Source organism: Staurois parvus, unplaced genomic scaffold, assembly GCF_062004578.1.
Source record: "Staurois parvus isolate SC_StPar_1 unplaced genomic scaffold, SC_StPar_1.0 ptg000154l, whole genome shotgun sequence".
NCBI classification, from domain to species: Eukaryota; Metazoa; Chordata; class Amphibia; order Anura; family Ranidae; genus Staurois; species Staurois parvus.
Window position 1 is genome coordinate 10,845,419 of NW_028317950.1, and position 20,442 is coordinate 10,865,860.

At 45.4% G+C, this 20,442-nt stretch overlaps 1 protein-coding gene across 2 annotated transcripts in view; it reads left to right on the plus strand.

The window, feature by feature from the left end:
- Positions 1-6,680: 6,680 nt before the first annotated feature.
- RABL6 (RAB, member RAS oncogene family like 6) overlaps positions 6,681-20,442 on the plus strand; it is an 82,743-nt gene continuing 68,981 nt past the window's right edge. For both annotated transcript variants that reach the window (XM_089675044.1, XM_089675045.1), the window contains exons 1-2: positions 6,681-6,768; positions 10,952-11,390. In XM_089675044.1, the coding sequence (XP_089531170.1) occupies positions 11,261-11,390 (130 nt within the window). In that variant the 5' untranslated portion in view covers positions 6,681-6,768; positions 10,952-11,260. The remainder of the gene's footprint in view (positions 6,769-10,951; positions 11,391-20,442) is intronic.

The following is a 20,442-nucleotide window of genomic DNA, read 5'->3' on the forward strand; positions in this document are numbered from 1 at the left end:
CCTCCCAACTTCTAACATAGTTTTGGTAATGTATTAATTCTATGCAGTGATGCTGTCAAATGATGTGTCTAATTTGTGCTGTACTGCTCACACTCTTACTAGTGTGTGTTATTATGCAGATTGTGATAACTATAAGATATATCCTCCTGTGTGTCGTGTGATAATAAAAGTGGAGGTTTTGACAGTGCAAGAATATTGCAGTTGGATTCTGTTGTTTCTTGGAGTGCCAGGTGAATGCTATGATGTGCTAAGGCAGGTGTTCATTTTGTAGATGGTCTTTTACATGCGTAGAATATGTAATCATTTAAATGCTGATTAAAAGGTACCTGCATGACTATATGTTGATTGTGCGCGTGTATATGACTTGCTTTTGGTTATTGCACCCAGCATTTGCCGTTACATGGAGCCACCAATATTCTGTCATAGCAAGTCTCTGATTGTCCCTATACAGAACATCACAGTGTTTAAAGATCATGTGGATAAATTGCTGGAAGTCTATCCTACATCTTGCCATGTTCATCTGCCAGACTTAAGCTGTCTGAACTAATGATATGTCTAGGGATCCTGGATCTATCCTAATGGATCCTTTTGTCTTTCAACATATGAAGCACATGCCTGTTACTCTATTCTACTATAATGATGAGCTGGTGGAGTGGGGAAACATCTGCTGGCCAGTTGGTCCAAGGATATTTCAGATGTTTTGGGTCAAAATGTTATATCCAGATGCTACTTGAATTTCCATCACAGTATCAGGATGACAGAACTCACAGATGATGTTAGCAGGCATGTAGCAGAGCTATGGACAGAAGCAGGCAGCTGCATCAGCAAGGTGTGGCAAGTAGGCATTCGACCATGGCATGGAGTAGAATCGAATGCAGAGGCAAAGTTACAGATCAAGCCTAGATCAGCGAGTACCAGGCAATGAAGTACCAAATCAGGAGCTGAATCAAGGTCAGGAATGGGTAGAACAGAAGTACAGAGAACCAGATATCGTATGTACTCTCCAGCGCCTCAGGATATGCACAGCCAAAAGGGAAGCCAAGGGAACCAGGACAGCGACAACCAAAGGAAATGCATCTGCATCAGAGGCTGGTCAGTAGCTCTGAGGAAAGGGATTCATCCCCGAAATGCGTCAGATATTTGACCGCACTGACAGTTAAAACACCGTGCTTGCCATTGTGGCCATCGTCATTATGCAAATGCTTTTTAGATACATGCTTCATCTGTGAGTATGTTTTTACTTTTCATACCTTTCAATAAACCTTGGATAATGCACTAGGTGTGTGCGCCACCTGTTTTTTCTCTAACTAGAAGTACAGAGAAGGATTCAAATCATGTCAGGAAGAAGCCAGGTTGGTAACAGGATTCACATGCAGAACACAAGTCAGAGAGCAAGGACCAAGCTGGACACCAGTGAGCTCTGACACTAAGTAGAACATCCCTTAAATAGGCTGTCTGATGCCAATGCTGACTCTAGGCGTGTATGCATGTCTGCGCACACGCTGTGGTCCACGTGGACAACCACATGCATTTTTGCACATGCACGCCAGCTTGGCTGGCTAATAACAATTTAATGATAGCTTCCCTTCATCTGTGGAACGTTTTGGCCTCTGTGGACATTATGGTTGCCTCTTTTTATGTACCTATCTTTCCCGTGCATCAACACTAGCTGCATTCTGCTATGGGAGCACAACGTTACTGGTTTGTTGCCTTTGGTCTGTCCACTGCACCTCAGGTCTTTACCAGGCTAGCTCAGTCCTTGCTCTGCTTTGCTCTTGGGGAAACATCATAGTGACATCTCTGGACAAGCTTCTTCTGAGGGATCATTCAGCACAGAATCTATCATCTAATGTCCAATTGACTGGCTGGACCCTACAGAGGTTCAGGTGGATCCTAAATCTGCAGAAGTCAATGCTGGAACTGTCTCATCGCTTAGGGTATATGGACCTGGTCTTGTATGTGGCCCTTTTCAAGGACTCATGCTGGACTCTACAGCCCAGGAGTCAACCCACTCTTCTTTGCATGGTGGTTCTGGGCGTAAAGGGTTAGTTTGCCTTTACCAAAAACCTGCCTGTGCAGGTAAGGGGTGCCTGTATATAAGCACAAACCGGTCAGCCTTGACCAAAGTTGAATAATGCCCTTGCTCTAGTTGTATGCAATTTCCGTACTTCCAAAAAAGTCAGAAAGGTCTGACTGAAAAACTCCCAGAGGTGCGGTCCCCCTGCCCTACCTGTTGCTAGGAAGTTGCTAAGACACTCCCAGCCAATTCAAACCTCTTTGCATGTGCTCCCCCCTGTTCTGATAGCTCTGCACTCAGTGATGCAGCAACAGAAGAGATTGTGGCCAACACATGTGCAGGGGTTTGAGAGCTCGCTCCTGTGATGGTGGGGGAAAGCAGTAACAACTTAGCAACATGTCTTAGCAACGTCCCAACAAGGCAGGACAGGGGGTGCCATCTCTGGGAGTTTTTGACCAGGTTTCAGGAGGTATGTAAAAGGCCTACACCTATAGCAGGGACATAATTTTAGTTTGGTCAAACCTGCACAGTTTGTTCTCATCTATAGGCACCAATTACCACCATAGGCAGTTTTTTTTTGGCAAAGATGAACTAAGAGGGGTTCACACTGGTGCGATTTCCTGCAATTTTAGGTGCACTCCCATTGGCTTCCATTAGATTGTGTGTTTTTATGAAAGTGCACCAAAGTCCTGCATGCTGCATCTTTAATGCACTTTCAGAAAATGCACAGTCTAATAGAAGTCTATAGGAGTGCACCTAAAACGGGGTAAACCACACATACAGTCGAGCTATGGCCAAACCGCAGCACATCGTTTAAAGTGGAACTAAAGAGATGGTATCCTTACCTTTCTTCCAAGGGTCTCCGTCCCCCACCTGTGCCAGCATCTTCTTCTGTTTGCCAGTTTTCAGCCATCTTCATTGGCGGTCACGGGATGACGTCACTCCTGTGCATGTGCAGAGCAAATCATCAAACACAGGGATTCAAATAAAAAATCGTAAAGCGAGCGCTTACTCAAATATGTATAGTGTAAAGCCGCTAGCATAAAGGAAAACCTCTAAAATCCTTCAACATAAATCATAATCAAAAATGCAGCGCTAAAATATTAAATATTCAAGTGAAATGATAGTGACATATGCGCAAAGGTATGCACTAATAAATGATAAAATAGTGATGTCTTGATGAAGACGATAGATATTCATAAAGTGACAACAGCATCAAATCAACATATTTTATCCTATGTAATGATTTATAATAACATGAAAGTCCATAGATTATTTCAAAGGTGCGTCAATTTTCCCAAATAAGGAAGATATCGAACATTCACTTTAAACCTCCATTGCATAATCATAAGGTGCACGTGACTTCCGTGAGGAGAAAAAAGGGGTGTGCTTGCACTCACCAGACGTAAAATGATTTTACGCATGTAGTATAAGGGACACTAGTGGTCATCTGGAACCTGCTATGGAAGTGGCACTCCGATGGCGCTTGGTATACCCAGGGGAAGTATCCAGACCTGTCAGTGGACCCTCTTCGATGGTAGGGACTGTTCGCAGGCTATACTTACAACCGGCAACAGGTGAGTTCAGCAGTAATGGAAAATCCACCTTAAGTAGCTCAAAATAAGCCACCAGGACAAGAAGCAATCCGCATCTTCCTCTCAGCTCCGCCCAGAGCCGACTGACCGCTGTCCTGTCTGCACTGCTTTACACTTGCCACAGCTGGTGTGTGGGCGTGGCTTATGTGTTGACTCCTCCCACTCACCAGTCTGCGTCCTCCTTTCAGCTCCGCCCAGAGCCGACTCATTAAATTACGTATCATCATTACATACAATAAAATATGTTGATTTGATGCTGTTGTCAATTTATGAATATCTATTGTCTTCTTCATCAAGACATCACTATTTTATCACTTATTTGCGCATTTGTCACTATCATTTCACTTGAATCTGTAATATTTTAGCGCTGTATTTTTTATTATGAGACACAGGGATTGTCCTGGCACTGGAAGCTGAGCTGCTCAGTTTACATGCTGGAGATCGTTTGAGGAGGCAGGTAGGTGCACATTATTGCAGAAAGGACACCGCATGTCTCTCCGGCAATAATAGCCCACCTGCTCATAGTCTGTCTTTAACCACTAGCCTACAGGGCACTTATACCCCCTTCCTGTCCAGGCCAATTTCCAGCTCTCAGCACTGTCACACTTTGAATGACAATTGCGCGGTCATGCAACACTGTACCCATATGAAATTTTTATCATTTTTTTGAGACAGATAGAGCTTTCTTTTGGTGGTATTTAATCACCTCTGGGATTTTTATTTTTTCTTAAACAAACCAAAAACCACTGAAAATTTTGAAAAAAAAATTTTTTCTTAGTTTTTGTTATACAGTTTTGTAAATAAGTGATTTTTCTCCTTCACTGATGTGCGCTAATGAGGCTGCACTGATGGACACTGATAGGTGGCACTGATGGGCACTGATGAGGAGGCACTGGTTGGTTGCACTGATGGGCATTGACAGGCATCACTGATGGGCACTGAAAGGCAGCACTGATACATGACACTGATAGGCGGTACTGATAGGCAGCACTTATAGGCGGCACTGACTGGCACTGATAGGCGACACTGACTGGCACTGATAGGCGACACTGACTGGCAGCACTGACTGGCACTGATGTGCACTGATAGGCGACACTGACTGGCAATGATAGGTGGACCTGATTGGCAGCACTGATAGGTGGCACTGATTGGCATTGATAGGTGGCACTGACTGGCACTGATGGGTGACATTGAAAGGCAGCTCAGATGGGCACTGATATGTGGCATTGATGTGCACTGGTATGCACTGATATGTGGCATTGATGTGGCACTGATGAGCACTGACAGGTGGCACATCTGGGGCCACACTGATCATCAGTGCCCTGATAATCAGTGTACATGTCCCCTCTGCGGAAAGCCGATTACCGGCTCTCCTCTCGAGCTGTCAGTGTGACAGCTCGAGAGGAGAGAAATGCCGGTTTACATGTGATCAGCTGTGATTGGACACAGCTGATCACTTGACCGAGCTGACATCTTCGGCTCTTTCCATGATCCGCTGGGTCCGAGGGACACAGCACACCGGCGATCGCCACGCTGCGCGCTCCCTGAGCCGTGCATGCGCAGTGAGAATAGTAGGACATCATATGACATCCTATCAGAACGAGAGAACCACCTTGCGCCCGTCATTGTACTATAGGGCGGGTGGATGGTGGTTAACCGCTTAACCTCCAGAGGATTTATACCCTTTCCTGACCAAGCCATTTTTTGCATTACGACGCTGCACGGTTATGCAACGCTGCACCCAAATGAAGTTTACGTCCTTTTTTTCTCACAAATAGAGCTTTCTTTCAGTGGTATTTGATCACCTGTGCAGTTTTTATTTTTTGCACTATTAAAAAAGACCAACAATTTTGAGTAAAAAACATTTTTGACTTGTTGCTATTAAACATGTTCAGTAAAAAAATATAATTTTGTCATAAATTTAAGCCAAAATGTATTCTGCGACATGTCTTTGATGAAAAAAAATCTCAATACGTGTAAATTAATTGGTTTACGTGAAAGTTATAGTTTACAAATGGCAGTGTATATACTGGGATTTTTTTTCTTTTCCTAGTAATGGTGGCGATCAGCGAACTTGGTTAAACTGACTTCCCCAGTGACACCAATTACAGTTTTCCACTGTAAGCACATTGCTTTGTATGGCTCTGCATAGCAGAGCCATACAAAGCAGTGTGCAGCAGCCGACAGGAGAGATCTGTATTGTTTACATACTGTTTTCTCCCCCCCCCCCTAAGTAATGCTCGGCAGTCACCAGGTGCCGGTGAGTAATCACCGTCTGGGACCCGGTGATTGACAGCCAAGGCCGCGAATAATGGCGCGGGTAGGACGCACCCCTGCCGCCCTGTAGCAGTTTATCTGCTATAGGGTGGTGGGAAAGCGATTAAGAAGACTTCAGTTCCATTTTAATGGTGGCCTCTTTTGAAGCAGTCCCATGTGCCCAATTTTAGACCATTGTAAACCAAAATTCTGTAGCGTGAGACAAGCAGTACATATCTGACTTGTGAAAAAACAGGCTTACCCTGGCCTGGTGGATCAGGAGAGTCTATTGCTGGAAACAGGGATAAACGTTCCCCCATTGGTCTGGAAGTTTTTCATAATGGATGGTGGTGCACCGAGCTGAGGAGAAGTCTGACACTTCCTGGTGTGTCGAATGGTGTCTCCCCTCTTTGCAGAGAAGGTGCACCTGTTCCTGGCAGTGTAGGATACAGAGTGACGGGAAGCAGCAAAGTTGAGGCATTACAAGGCCTTGGCCCTTTGGCAGGAAGTATCCATCACATGGTCTTTGTCAGCGTCGGATTAGTTTTGAAGTGCACAGTCTATGATTTCACAGCATGGAGATCAAGCCCCAAACATGAGCCCACTCAGTGGGGGTTCATTACACCCCGGCCGGCCCATTGGGAGCTAGGACATACTGAGGTTGGAAACACAACGCATCCTCACCTCCGGGGCACCTGAACATGCAGGATTCTACCCAGGAGGCACGAACCTCGCGGCACAACTGCGCAGGTGCACTGCACACATCTGGCTTCGCTTTCTTTGGAGCACTGACCTAGTGGGCTTCTGTAGGAGCTGCAGTGACTCCGCCCCGCCGATGCTCCGGAGAGGAGGAAGAAAGATGGCGGAGCGGTGGTTTGGGCTGGCGGAGGAAAGCACAGAGTAAGAGAGGCGCTCGGGAGAGAAGGATGAGGGGGTGGCGGGTTGAGGTGGAATGGACACTTTGTCCGGGTGTAAGATGGAGACAGTGAGAGGGGGGAGAACTGAGAGGACAACCATCACTGCCAGCATCACCAGCTGTACCACGTGACCACCCAGCTGTCACATTCCACAATATAGGTGCCCCCCTCCCCCCCCCCCATGTACATCTCACCCTACATACCTACCAGACCTGATCCCCTGTGTGTATGTCCTCCCTCATCCCCTGTATATAACCCCCCCCCCCTTTCTCCCCTCCATTCCTGATCCCCTGTATATAACCCCCTTCTCCATTCCTGATCCCCTGTATGTAACCCCCTTCTCCCCTCCATTCCTGATCCCCTGTATGTAACCCCCTTCTCCCCTCCATTCCTGATCCCCTGTATGTAACCCCCTTCTCCCCTCCATTCCTGATCCCCTGTATATAACCCCCTTCTCCATTCCTGATCCCCTGTATGTAACCCCCTTCTCCCCTCCATTCCTGATCCCCTGTATGTAACCCCCTTCTCCCCTCCATTCCTGATCCCCTGTATGTAACCCCCTTCTCCCCTCCATTCCTGATCCCCTGTATATAACCCCCTTCTCCATTCTTGATCCCCTGTATGTAACCCCCTCCCCTCCATTCCTCATTCCCTGTATATAACCCCCCTTCTCCCCTCCATTCCTCATTCCCTGTATATAACCCCCCTTCTCCCCTCCATTTCTGATCCCCTGTACATAACCCCCTCCATTCCTAATCCCCTGTATATAACCCCCCTTCTCCCCTCCATTCCTCATCCCCTGTATATAACCTCCTCCCCTCCATTCCTAATCCCTTCTATATAATCCCCCCCCTTTCCCCCCATTCCTGACCCCCTGTATATACCCCCCCTTTTCTCCCCCATTCCTGATCCCCTGTATATAACCTCCTCCATTCCTGATCCCCTGTATATAACCTCCTCCTCCATTCCTGATCCCCTGTATATAACCTCCTCCATTCCTGATCCCCTGTATATAACCTCCTCCCCCATTCCTGATCCCCTGTATATAACCTCCTCCTCCTCCTCCATTCCTGATCCCCTGTATATAACCTCCTCCTCCTCCATTCCTGATCCCCTGTATATAACCTCCCCCCCTCCATATAACCCCCCTTCTCCGCTCCATTCCTCATCCCCTGTATATAACCCCCTCCCCTCCATTCCTAATCCCCTGTATATACCCCCCTTTTTCTCCCCCATTCCTGATCCCCTGTATATAACGCCCCTTCTCCCCTCCATTCCTGATCCCCTGTATATAACTTCCTCCTCCATTCCTGATCCCCTGTATATAACTTCCTCCTCCATTCCTGATCCCCTGTATATAACCTCCTCCTCCATTCCGGATCCCCTGTATATAACCTCCTCCTCCATTCCGGATCCCCTGTATATAACCTCCTCCATTCCGGATCCCCTGTATATAGCCTCCTCCTCCCCTCCTCCATTCCTGATCTCCTGTATATAACCTCCTCCATTCCTGATCCCCTGTATATAACCTCCTCCTCCATTCCTGATCCCCTGTATATAACCTCCTCCTCCCCCCCTCCATTCCTCATCCCCTGTATATAACCTCCTCCTCCCCCCCTCCATTCCTCATCCCCTGTATATAACCTCCTCCCCCCCCCTCCATTCCTCATCCCCTGTATATAACCTCCCCCCCCCCCTCCATTCCTCATCCCCTGTATATAACCTCCTCCTCCCCCCCTCCATTCCTCATCCCCTATATATAACCTCCTCCTCCCCCCCTCCATTCATGATCCCCTGTATATAACCCCCTCCCCTCCATTCATGATCCCCTGTATATAACCCCCTCCTCCCCTCCATTCCTGATCCCCTGTATATAACCTCTCCCCTCCATTCCTGATCCCCTGTATATAACCCCCTCCTCCCCTCCATTCCTGATCCCCTGTATATAACCCCCTCCTCCCCTCCATTCCTGATCCCCTGTATATAACCCCCTCCTCCCTCCATTCCTGATCCCCTGTATATAACCTCCTCCTCCCCTCCATTCCTGATCCCCTGTATATAACCTCCTCCTCCCCTCCATTCCTGATCCCCTGTATATAACCTCCTCCTCCCCTCCATTCCTGATCCCCTGTATATAACCTCCTCCTCCCCTCCATTCCTGATCCCCTGTATATAACCTCCTCCTCCCCTCCATTCCTGATCCCCTGTATATAACCCCCCCTCCATTCTTGATCCCCTGTATATAACCCCTCCTCCCCTCCATTCCTGATCCCCTGTATATAACCCCCCCCCTCCATTCCTGATCCCCTGTATATAACCCCCCCTCCATTCTTGATCCCCTGTATATAACCCCTCCTCCCCTCCATTCCTGATCCCCTATATATAACCCCCTCCATTCCTCATCACTTGTATATAACCCCCCCCTTCTCCCCTCCATTCTTGATTCCCTGTATATAACCCCCCCCCCTCAATTCCTCATCCCCTGTATATAACGCCTCCGCTCTACTCCATTCCTCATCCCCTATATATAACCCCCTCCTCCCCTGCATTCCTGATTCCCTGTTTATAACCCTCCCCTCCATTCCTGATCCCCTGTATATAACCTCCACCTCCCCTCCATACCTGATCCCCTGTATACAGTTGTGTTCAAAAGTTTACATACCCTGGCAGAAATTGTGAAATTTTGGCATTGATATTGAAAATATGACTGATCATGCCAGAAAAATGCACTTTTATTGAAGGATGATGATCATATGAAGCCATTTATTATTAAATAGTTGTTTGGCTCCTTTTTAAATCATAATAACAGAAATCACCCAAATGGCCCGGATCAAAAGTTTACATACTCTGGAATGTTTGGCCTTGGTACAGATACACAAGGTGACACACACGGGTTAAAATGCCAATTAGAGGTTATTGTCCCACATCTGTGGATTTTTAAATTACAATTAGTGTCAGTGTATAAATAGTCAATGAGTTTGTTAGCTCTTACGTGGAAGCACTGACTAGGCTAGATACTGAGCCATGGGGATCAGAAAAGAACTGTCAAAAGTCCTGCGTAACAAGGCAATGGAACTTTATAAAGATGAAAAAGGACATAAATAGATGTCCAAAGTCTTGAATATTTCAATCAGTACTGTTAAATCACCTATTAAGAAGTGGAAAGTTCGGGGATCTCTTCATACCAAACCAAGGTCAGGTAGACCAAGAAAGATTGCAGCCATAACTGACAGAAGAATTGTCTAGGACTCAAAGAAAAACCCACAGGCAACCTCAAAAGAAAAACAGGCTGCTCTGGAAAAAGATGGTGTGGTTGTTTTTAAGGAGTACAATACGGTGATACTTGAACAAAAATTAGCTGTTTGGTCGAGGTGGCAGAAAGAAGCTTTTACTGCACCAATGCCACAAAAAAGCCCGGCTACAATATTCCTGACAACACCTTGACATGCCTAACCGGGCCTTTTTGGGTCATTGCTTCCCAGTGAATTACCCCCTTCACCCATGTCTGATCTCTTGTGTGTCACCTCCACTCATACCATATCTTCTGTGTGTCCCTCACTCCTCTCCCATGCCTAATCCCCCGTGTTTACCCTTTCCCATACCTGGTCATCTGTGTTTCACATCCCCCTCCCATCTCTGGTCCTCATCACATAATGGAGCCTTGTACACACGCACTACTACACACAGTGTAAGAATCGTGAATAAAACCTTAAAGTGTATGTAAAGCCAACACATTTTGCTTCTAGTCTTGGATACAGTGTTGAAGGGTTAGAACATGTCAGGCTTTACATTTCTGTGTGTGTCTCCTCTAGGTTTAGTAAAAACAGCCATCTAAAAGAGGACATGCAGCCGCTCAGGGCTGTACAAATTGTCCTTACAAGTCAGTGAGGTCGGACTGCAGCAACAAACCAAACACTCGGCTCACAGCTATGGCATGGTATTTATATAAAATTCCCATTTAGCTGTAAAAAAAAAAAAAGGCATTCAGGAGGCAGCAGTATTGCCTTCTGAATGCATGGCAGCTGCATTCCCGCCTCCACCATGGATCGCTTTTCAGAGGGACAGCAAGAGCTACCGCCTGTGTGAATGAGCCCTAATGGTCACTTCTCGCTCCTCCTTATCATCTGTAACATTCACTAATTTTTACTTTCTATTCAAATTTTTAGGAGCTGTGGGTCAAGTTTGAGCGATGACCTGGGAATCCTCCTACCATCATCTCCTTCCTGCTGACTGTTACACATTTCAACTGCTTGGAAATTTGAACATATTTAAGCCGTGAGCAAAGGAAAAATATAAAGCATGGCTACCGACATCTTGTAATATCTGGTATCTGCTGTTAGGTTTACGTCTGCTATCCCCTTCCAGCAGATATTTTAGTATTTGACATTTGGAGTGAGATCTCTTCAGACGTTTCGCAGTAATCCAACAAAAGTTTGTGTTGATTTAGCGGGCTTGCCCCATCGACAAAGGAGAAGATGTTTTCGGCTTTAAAGAAACTGGTTGGGTCAGATGTATCGACCATTAAAGATAAGAATATCCCTGCTGGACTTCAGTCCATGAACCAGGTGCTACAGAGGCGCTTCGCCAAAGGAGTACAGTATAATAGTAAGAGGCATATACTATTTGCTGAACCACATTTCTTTTGTTTTTAAAGTTGAACTCCAAGCAGATAGTGAAAATATCATATTCAACTAGTGCAAGTGCCTGATGTGTCTCAGTATCAGCCTCATATAGCTCCCATTCACATTTATGAATTGGGACATTTAGCTATTACATGATGGAGATCAGGCTGGGGTTCCAGTTGATCAGCTGCGGGTGAAAGCTCCACCGAAAGCAGTGGAAGGCTGATAGCTCCCACAGCTAATGGTGGCCACTCGATTGGCCCTGGACACAAACTTCATGTTCAGGGCTGATCAGTCACAGGTAATATCTTCTTGAGCTGTCAGACTCCCACTGCTTTCAGCCGGGCTTCCACCCACCAATAATAGCCAGGAACCCTTGTTGCGTCTCCAGCATGTAATCACTTAAGACCCCATTTGTAAGTGAATGGAGCCATAATCTCTTGCACAGCAGAACTCAGACTGAGAAAGGAAGGGGCAGCACTTGGAGCTCTGCTATAGTGCACATGCTGAGAGTGAACACATTGACAAAAGTAGTGAGCAGAGGGTGACCACCTTGGTTTAATTCTGCTTTTTCAGTGCCCAATTAGAAGGCAGGGTGTCTGATTTTGATAAATCTGCATTGCAGTGATTCAGCTGCATTTTCTCCAGGGGTGCCTGGATCACTGATTCATCTAAATCAGGGGTCTCCAAATTGCGGCCCGAGGTCCAGATGTGGCCCTTTGCTACCCTTTATCCAACCCTTGGGGCACTATTCCTCCCACTGAGACCAACAGTGGGGCAGTACTTCTTCCCATGAAACCAATGATGGTGTACTATTCTTCCCACTAATACCAATGGTGGTACACTACTCTTCCTACTGACTAACAACCCTGAGGCCGCGTTTATTCTCACTAATGCTGGGCCCAGGACATTTTCTATCCTCACTGGCCCTAATCCAGCCCTCCTAAAGTCTGAAGGACAGTATACTGGTCCTTTGTTTGAAAGGTTTGGAGACCCCTGATCTAAATCATTGGTTTTCCAAATAAAGGGATAAGTTAACTGTCCTTTTGTGTTTGGGGGGGCTGGCATGTGGCCAGTGGGAGTAGAAAATGTTTTAGCATCAACATCCCAGCTTTGGTGTCAGTGAGGGGAATAGTGCCCTATCGTCGGTGTTAGTTGGAGGAATAGTGCCCCATTGTTGATGTCAGTGGGAGGCATAGTGCCCCATCGTTGGAGTCATTGAGAGGAATATTGCCTCATCATTGGAGTCAGTGGTAGCAAGTGCTCCATTGTTGGTGTCAGTGGGAGGAACAGTGCCCCATCATTGGTATCAATGGGAGTAATAGTGCCCCAGTGTTGGTGCCTGTGGGAGGAATAGTGCCCCATCGTTGGAGTCAGTGGGAGAAATAGTATCTGTTCGTTGGTGTCAGTGGGAGGAATAGTGACCCTTTGTTGGTGTCAGTGGGAGGAATAGTGCCCCCTCGGTGTCAGTGGAAGGAATAGTGCCCCCTCGTTGCTGTCAGTGGAAGGAATAGTGCCCCCTCGTTGGTGTCAGTGGGAGGAATAGTGCCCCCTCGTTGGTGTCAGTGGGAGGAATAGTGCCCCCTCGGTGTCAGTGGGAGGAATAGTGCCCCCTCGTTGGTGTCAGTGGGAGGAATAGTGCCCCTTCGTTGGTGTCAGTGGGAGGAATAGTGCCCCTTCGTTGGTGTCAGTGGGAGGAATAGTGCCCCTTCATTGGTGTCAGTGGGAGGAACAGTGCTCAAGGACCAGATAAAGGCAAGGAAATGGCCACAGTTTGGAGACTACTGATATAAATGATAGCTTTTTTGGAAGGTAGTTGCTTTCCTGGAGTTCAATCTTATTTATTTATTATTTATTTCAGGTACTTATATAGCGCCCGCAATTTACATATATATTATACATTCACATCAGTCCCTAACCCTCAAGGGGTGTACAATCTAAGGTCCGTAACTTACATTCATACATACACACACTACGGCCAATTTAGACAGGATTCAGTTAACCTACCAGCATGTCTTTGGAGTGTGGGAGGAAACTGGAGTACCCGGAGGAAACCCACGCAGGCACAGGGAGAACATGCAAACTCCAGGCAGGTGGTGCCGTGGCTGGGATTCGAACCAACGACCCTAGTACTGCCAGGCGGAAGTGCTAGCCATTTAGCCACTGGTTTATCTTAGTTTTTAGTCTTAGTTTTATCTTTACCAGTTACCCCCTCTATTCAGTTTAATCCATTCACAAATGCTAATTTCCTGGTTGCTGTGTTGAACCTTTGGTTTCAATGCTTTGTGTCACTGACCCAGAATAATTATACAGAGAGGTACGTTGGCCTTTCATGATATGCATGCTTGTTCTGAATTATTGACTCTGAAAGTCATACCAGAAGGTGTCTGTGATAGGTATAATAACAAATGGAGTGTTATGGTGATTTAATGAGCTTAGGACAAAAAATACCATAACTATTTCTGAAAGGAAGCATTAGCTATGGATGTCTTATGAGTTGCATGTGACCTTGCAGCAATGGAATTCTTTTAACAACGCACAAAGTCTATCCTGATTACGAATCTTCCCTGCAGCCATTATAACAGGCTTAAACAGCGGGCAATATAGGGGTGTTGTCAATAAGCAGAAAGATATGTCGTTTTTTTTCCTGCACTTGAAAAGTGATAATGGCATGAACACAGGTTCTATAGTTCATTTTTGCTGACCTTTCAAATTGCAAATACAAGTCCCTGCCTTTCATACTGATGCCTTCCTGAGAATATGAGTCACTGGTCCAGTAAAAGTGTGTAGATCAGGATTCTGACTTTTCCTCATCTGCTTGCTTGTTCCAGCCCAGTACTGAAGCCGTTGGACAAACATGACAGTGAAGCAACTGGTGTTTTTAAGAGTCAGCAATTGTTATCTCTGTATTGCAGGATTCCTTTAAAGCACAGTAAAACTTGTTTTCTGCCAGGGCTCTTATATTTTCCTATTCAGTTTAGCCAGCTAAAGTCTCAAGTTCGTGCTTTGTATGCAGCTAATCACAAAGTGTCACCCCCCCCATATTAAAGTGGAACATAACTCAAAAAATGAAGAACTGATATGTTACAGGGAACATCTGGAAATATAAATTGTCCCTAAGCAGTAATCTAAAAGATTTACCTTTTTTTGTCTTGAATTCCTCCTGCAAAATAGCAAACGTCTGTGCCTACAGTCTTTTAGTTGTGTATCTGCAGTGTGAGATAATCTAAAGCACTGCTGCCTCTAACTGCTAGTCTTGTCAGGTTTGGAGTGGGATTTGGTGATGTTACTACTGTATTGCTCATTGTTCTCCTTCTGGAGAGTAAACTGTACCCGAGGAGCTACAGTGCAAGGATCTCCCTGTTTTTTTTTTTCCTTCATTTATATTTTACCCTATCAGTCATTGGATAGCAGCTCTGACATGAAAAAGTAAAGCCCTACCTCTACCAAGATGGTAGCCGCCATAGAGAGAGACAGTGCAGAACAAGGAATGCATACATGAGAGACACTAAGATCTCCTTTTGTTGATGTCCAATATCGTGCATGAATTAATTGAGCTGAATCACTCAATTAGTGTGACATTATTACTTCTATCTACAGTGCCGAATAGAGCATGGTAAGCCAGTGAGGGGGGTAACCGCATATTGAGGACTAGTCCTTTTGCTAAACTTTTTTTTTCCTTTGATAAAGTGGGGAAGGATTAGCATCTGTCAGATTTATATTGCTGTTTATATCTCTATTGGTGAGGTGTCCCCTCTTTCTTGACAGGGCAGGAATTGATGTGAATAATCAGCAAACAAAAAATGCAACCCTCTGTTATATTAACCACTAGCCTACAGGGCACTTATACCCCCTTCCTGCTCAGGCCAATTTTCAGCTTTCAGCGCTGTTGCACTTTGAATGACAATTGCGCGGTCATGCAACACTGTACCCATATGACATTTTTATCATTTTTTTGTGACAGAGCTTTCTTTTGGTGGTATTTAATCACCTCTGGGTTTTTCATTTTTTCTTAAACCAAAAACCACTGAAGATTTTGAAAAAAAAAAAAAAGTTTTTTCTTAGTTTTTGTTATAAAATTTTGTAAATAAGTGATTTTTCTCCTTCACTGATGTGCGCTAATGAGGCTGCAGTGATGGGCACTGATAGGCTGCACTGATGGACACTGATAGGTGGCACTGATGGGCACTGATGAGGAGGCACTGGTAGGTGGCACTGATGGGCATTGACAGGCATCACTGATGGGCACTGAAAGGCAAAACTCATATATGGCACTGTTAGGTGGCACTGACTGGCACTGTTAGGCGACACTGACTGGCACTGTTAGGCGGCACTGATGCGCACTAATAGGCAGCACTGATGCATACTGATAGGCGGCATTGACTGGCACTGATAGGTGGCACTGATAGGTGGCACTGACTGGCATTGATAAGTGGCACTGACTGGCACTGATGGGTGACACTGAAAGGCAGCTCAGATGGGCACTGATATGTGGCATTGATGTGGCACTGATGGGCACTGAAATGTGACACTGATGTGGCACTGATGGGCACTGGCAGGTGGCATGGATGAGCACTGAGAGCTGGCACTGATGGACACTGACAGGTGGCGCTGCTGGGGCTACACAGATCATCAGGGCACACTGATCATCAGAGTACTGATGATCTGTGTACATGTCCCCTCCGAGGAATGCCGATTACCGGCTCTCCTCTGTCAGCGTGACAGCTCATGAGGCGAGAAATGCCGATAACTGGCATTTCCCTATTTACATGCGATCAGCTGTGATTGGACACAGCTGATCACATGACCGAGCCGACCTCTTCAGCTCTTTCTGTGGATCGGTGATCCGCTGTGTCCGTGCTCCGGGAGCCACGCATGCGCGGTTAGAATGGGAGGACGTCATATGACATCCTCCCAGAACGAGAGAACCGCCTTGTGTCCGCCATATTACTATATGGCGGGCGGGAGGTGGTTAAAGCTATTTCCTCTTGCTCTGAGGCCAACCATTCCTCCCATTTCTTGTATAGGTCAGGATGTGAAGGAAAATTTCTCCATTTGGGTCAAACACCAAATAAAAATCTATCAGGAGTTTTCACTCATTCCCATTCTGCAAAAGAGAATAGCTGGAGTTAGGCTCTGGCTTTAATGCTTTGAGTCAGTGATCCAAGATAAGCATTCAGGTTTGAAGCCCAGACTGAAGTAATAACTCCCCTATCTGCATACCTATTGGTCAGTATGTCAGAACTCAAGCTGTTGCATCAGCATGATGGCCAGGCCTCTAGCATTTTCAGAAGGAGAAATTAGCCACACTTTCTTGCTACATGTTTTTTTAAACTGATTTTAGAGTCAGAGAAAGCTCTTCGCCCTTGGAAGTAAATAAAGATAGCATGAGATTAGAGATGGAAAACCCTGACCTGTCTGTGTAAGGATGAAATGAACCACGTCTGGTTCCAGATACTCCACCTTAAAGAACAAACACCTACATTGTGTCTTAAAGAGAACTTGTGTTAAGAGAAATATGGAGCATTCCATTGCTGACCTGTTTCCTAAAATTCTAGTTGCCTGCCCAGTTTTGACCTTGTTATAGGCCACTAAGGGCTTGTGTTGATTGCTTCTTGCTTTCGGTGAATTCTTTATTTGATACCACTTTGAGATTCCTCTCAGATCATTGTCCGGTCCATTGGATTTGCAGTTGACCCCCTTCTCAGCTGCATCTTTCAGCTTCAAACTGTTTTGCATTCCCATTGACTTGTATTGGGAGAGAAGCAGTTCTGATAAGATTCTGTTAGTACAGGCTGTTAGCCAGAATGTAAGACAGGGATGTGAGATTTTCAGTAGGGCGTCAATGGTAGTTTATGTGCTTCTCTTTAAATGTGTAGTCATTGCTGAAAGCCTGTAAGAACTATTTGTAAACTGTGCCCTAGCACGCTGAATAACCTGTGTGAGCGATGATGGGTGCTTCTGAAGTTGAAAAACTTTCTTCGTCCATCTCTAAAGAAACCCTGCATGGTTGTGGAATTGGGTATCCCAGTATGGTTGTGGAATCAGGTAGTGTACGACCTTTTGTTTGATACCTTACGGTAACGCTCATGTAAGTGGACTGTTGCCCCTTCATTGCTAAATCACAGTCTTGGATGAATCTAAGACCAGGATGTATTGGCAGTCTACAGTGAGGTCCACAACCTAACGTTTTTTTTTTCTGGTAAAGGAATACCTTGAGTGTGAGACTTGCCGAATGGAATTACAAAATTTTTGTCAGGTAAAACCTTTCTTATATGTCTGTTTGGCTGGAGATTAACTTTAACATCAAGTCCGTAGAGAAAGAATAAAGGGTTGCTAAATTTGTAAACATATTAACCATTGCTGCCCCCCACTCCCCATTCTAATAATGGCCTCCACTAGGAAAAGTATAAAGTGAGCATGTTGGATAGTGGAATACCACTTTAAAAGGTAAAAAAAGATAAAATTGCACTTATGTTGAATCATTCAAGGGAACGCTAGGCCATTCCTACAGATGTGGAACTCTCTGGGTAACTGGCAATAGTAGAGGATATTAGCCAAGATGGATTCTCTGTGGTGAACACTGGAAGGAAGGAAAGTACAAAGACATCCCAAGCTAGTGCTGAGAGGAGACCAACGTATGCTTGGTCGTAATAATAATACCACCACTAAAGACTGACTTGTTTTGCCATGATGTTCTTCTTCAGAGTCTTTCATGCCCCTTTTAAGAACTCTTTTAAGCTTTCTAGCGGTAAAGGCTTGTAAACACGGGCTGAAAATCGGGTGGCATCAGCCGGTTCCATAGAAACAGCTGACATTCAATCTATGTGTAGGGCAGCTGGTCTGACAAAAGCGGGCCGGTCTGCCAATTGGCTCCCGATCAACTCTTTCAGCCAATGGCTGAGAGCGCTGACTGGAGTGTTCTGGTGGTAGGGCTGCCACAATAGCACAGTGGGGAAGAATGCTGTACTAACATTGGATGGTTAATACAGCGGCTCCTCTTGAGCTGTCAGGTTTTTTTTCGTTCTGAATTGAACAAAAAAAAAAATCTAGACGTGTATACAAGGCTTTAGACTTATCCTGCCCATGATGTTAGTCTTCCAGACACTAGCTGATTGGGCTAAGGTATTTAGAAGACACCTGATTACTGTGACAGTGGAATGTCTGGAGCTCAAACCCACAGCTTTGAATTGGTGTGTAGGGTTCAAGTTTCCAGTCTCATCTCCAGGATGGGCTTCCTCTCAGTGAACATGAGGACAAATCTCTGGCAGATGTGTTGGGCTGCAAGACCCTTCCAAACAAAGCATCTGTTTTGCATGTTCTTCTGGGCACAATGTCTCTTCGGAGCCACCCTGTATACCCCCATCAAGGATGTCACTGTGGGTAAGAGTACCTGTCTTCTTTAAAAAAAAAAAAAGCATAGGGCTTAGCTTGAGAATACGCACTCCTTACCAGAGACCAAGAGGAGTCCCTTACTTATAGGCCTCAGTCTTCTAAGACAAATCAAAGTCTGGCTCTCAATCTGCCAGCGAACAGTCGACTTCAAGTCCCCCAAACCCTTAGGTAAGGCTTCCTCGGCATGAGGGGGTGACTCTTCTTTCCAAAATGGAAGGAAGTTTGTTTGCTTTTGTGGACATTTAGGAAGCCAGCCACTCAGATGCTTGGGTGTTGGAGTTGGTTTTCAGGGGCTAAAAGCTAGAATTTCTCCCTCAGCTCCTTCCCCTACACATTACTTCTAACCTACCTGTGTCAATACAGATTAGCAAATCTCTAGGCAGTCCTTGCAATTCTGGAGTAACTGTTGCCCTATTTTCTGTGGCGGAATGATTCCAGGGGTTTTTACTCCAACCTGTCCTCAAACCAAAAGAGTGTATTTACTCCATCTTGAATATTTAGGCCATAAATGTTTTGTTTTTTTTAGGCCTAGGAATTCTGCATGGAACCACTAGGCCTGTCACAACTCACTTCATTAAGGAGCTTTTCTGGCTCTGTAGATATTAAGAATGTATAATTTCATGTCCTTATTTTTCCTGCACCTCCGTGCTTCCATTCCTTTGCTGTGGGTTATCTTTACCTCCAATTTATGGTCCTGACATTTGGCCTCTGTTCTGCAAGTTGGATGTTTACGAAGATGCTGGCCTCTGTGTTATGCTTAGTTTCTCGGGTAGTAGTCATTCTTGGAGACCAGTAGCCATAGCAGTAGCAGGAGAAGTATGCCAGTAGGTTCCCCGGCATGTGATGTAGGCTCACCTAAGGTGCAGAATCTAAGCACCAACTTGTCTTCACCATAGCTTCTGATGATGAAGATGGGTTTTGCAGCATGGTATTACCAGGTCACAGTCCTTAGGATCCCCACACCATGAGGTGAGCAAGCCAGAGTCTTGTAACAGATGTTGCAGGTTGGGATCAAGCAGAAGCTTAGACAAAGAACAAGCCAAAGACTGGTAACAAGTGGTTTCAGGATGGGGTCAAGTGGAAATGTAGTTGATGAACAAGCCAAAGGTCAGTAACAAGTGGTAGTGAACAATACGGATGGTAGCAAGAGCACAAGGAGCAAGATATTTTCTGCAACAGAGCACAATAATCTGACAAGCAATAGGTGCAGAGACATGGCTTAAATAGGATGTTCATGGGAGGAGCAAGGAATTCATGGTTCACTAGAAACAAAATAAAGTTTTCCAAGGGATCAGGCATGGAGCTGTCCACCATTTCAAGTGGCAGAGTAAGAAGAACTACACAGCTTTAATCTGAAGTAATTTGAAGGGACAAGCACAAAACATTTTCTCGTACGATACCAGATTGTACAATTTTCATTTAATCAGTACAGCTTTCGTCCAAAAATACAATACAGTACATTTACATCACTTCTGAATTTTTATTCTGTCATACAAGAATTTTCACAATTTTAGAAACATCTTCATTTTTCATATGAGACTGGTATGTAAAAGAAAGGACGATCATTCATCCAAAATTCTTATACGGGGCTTTAGACTGAAGATGAAAATCGGAGGATACAGTATCTCACAGAAGTGAGT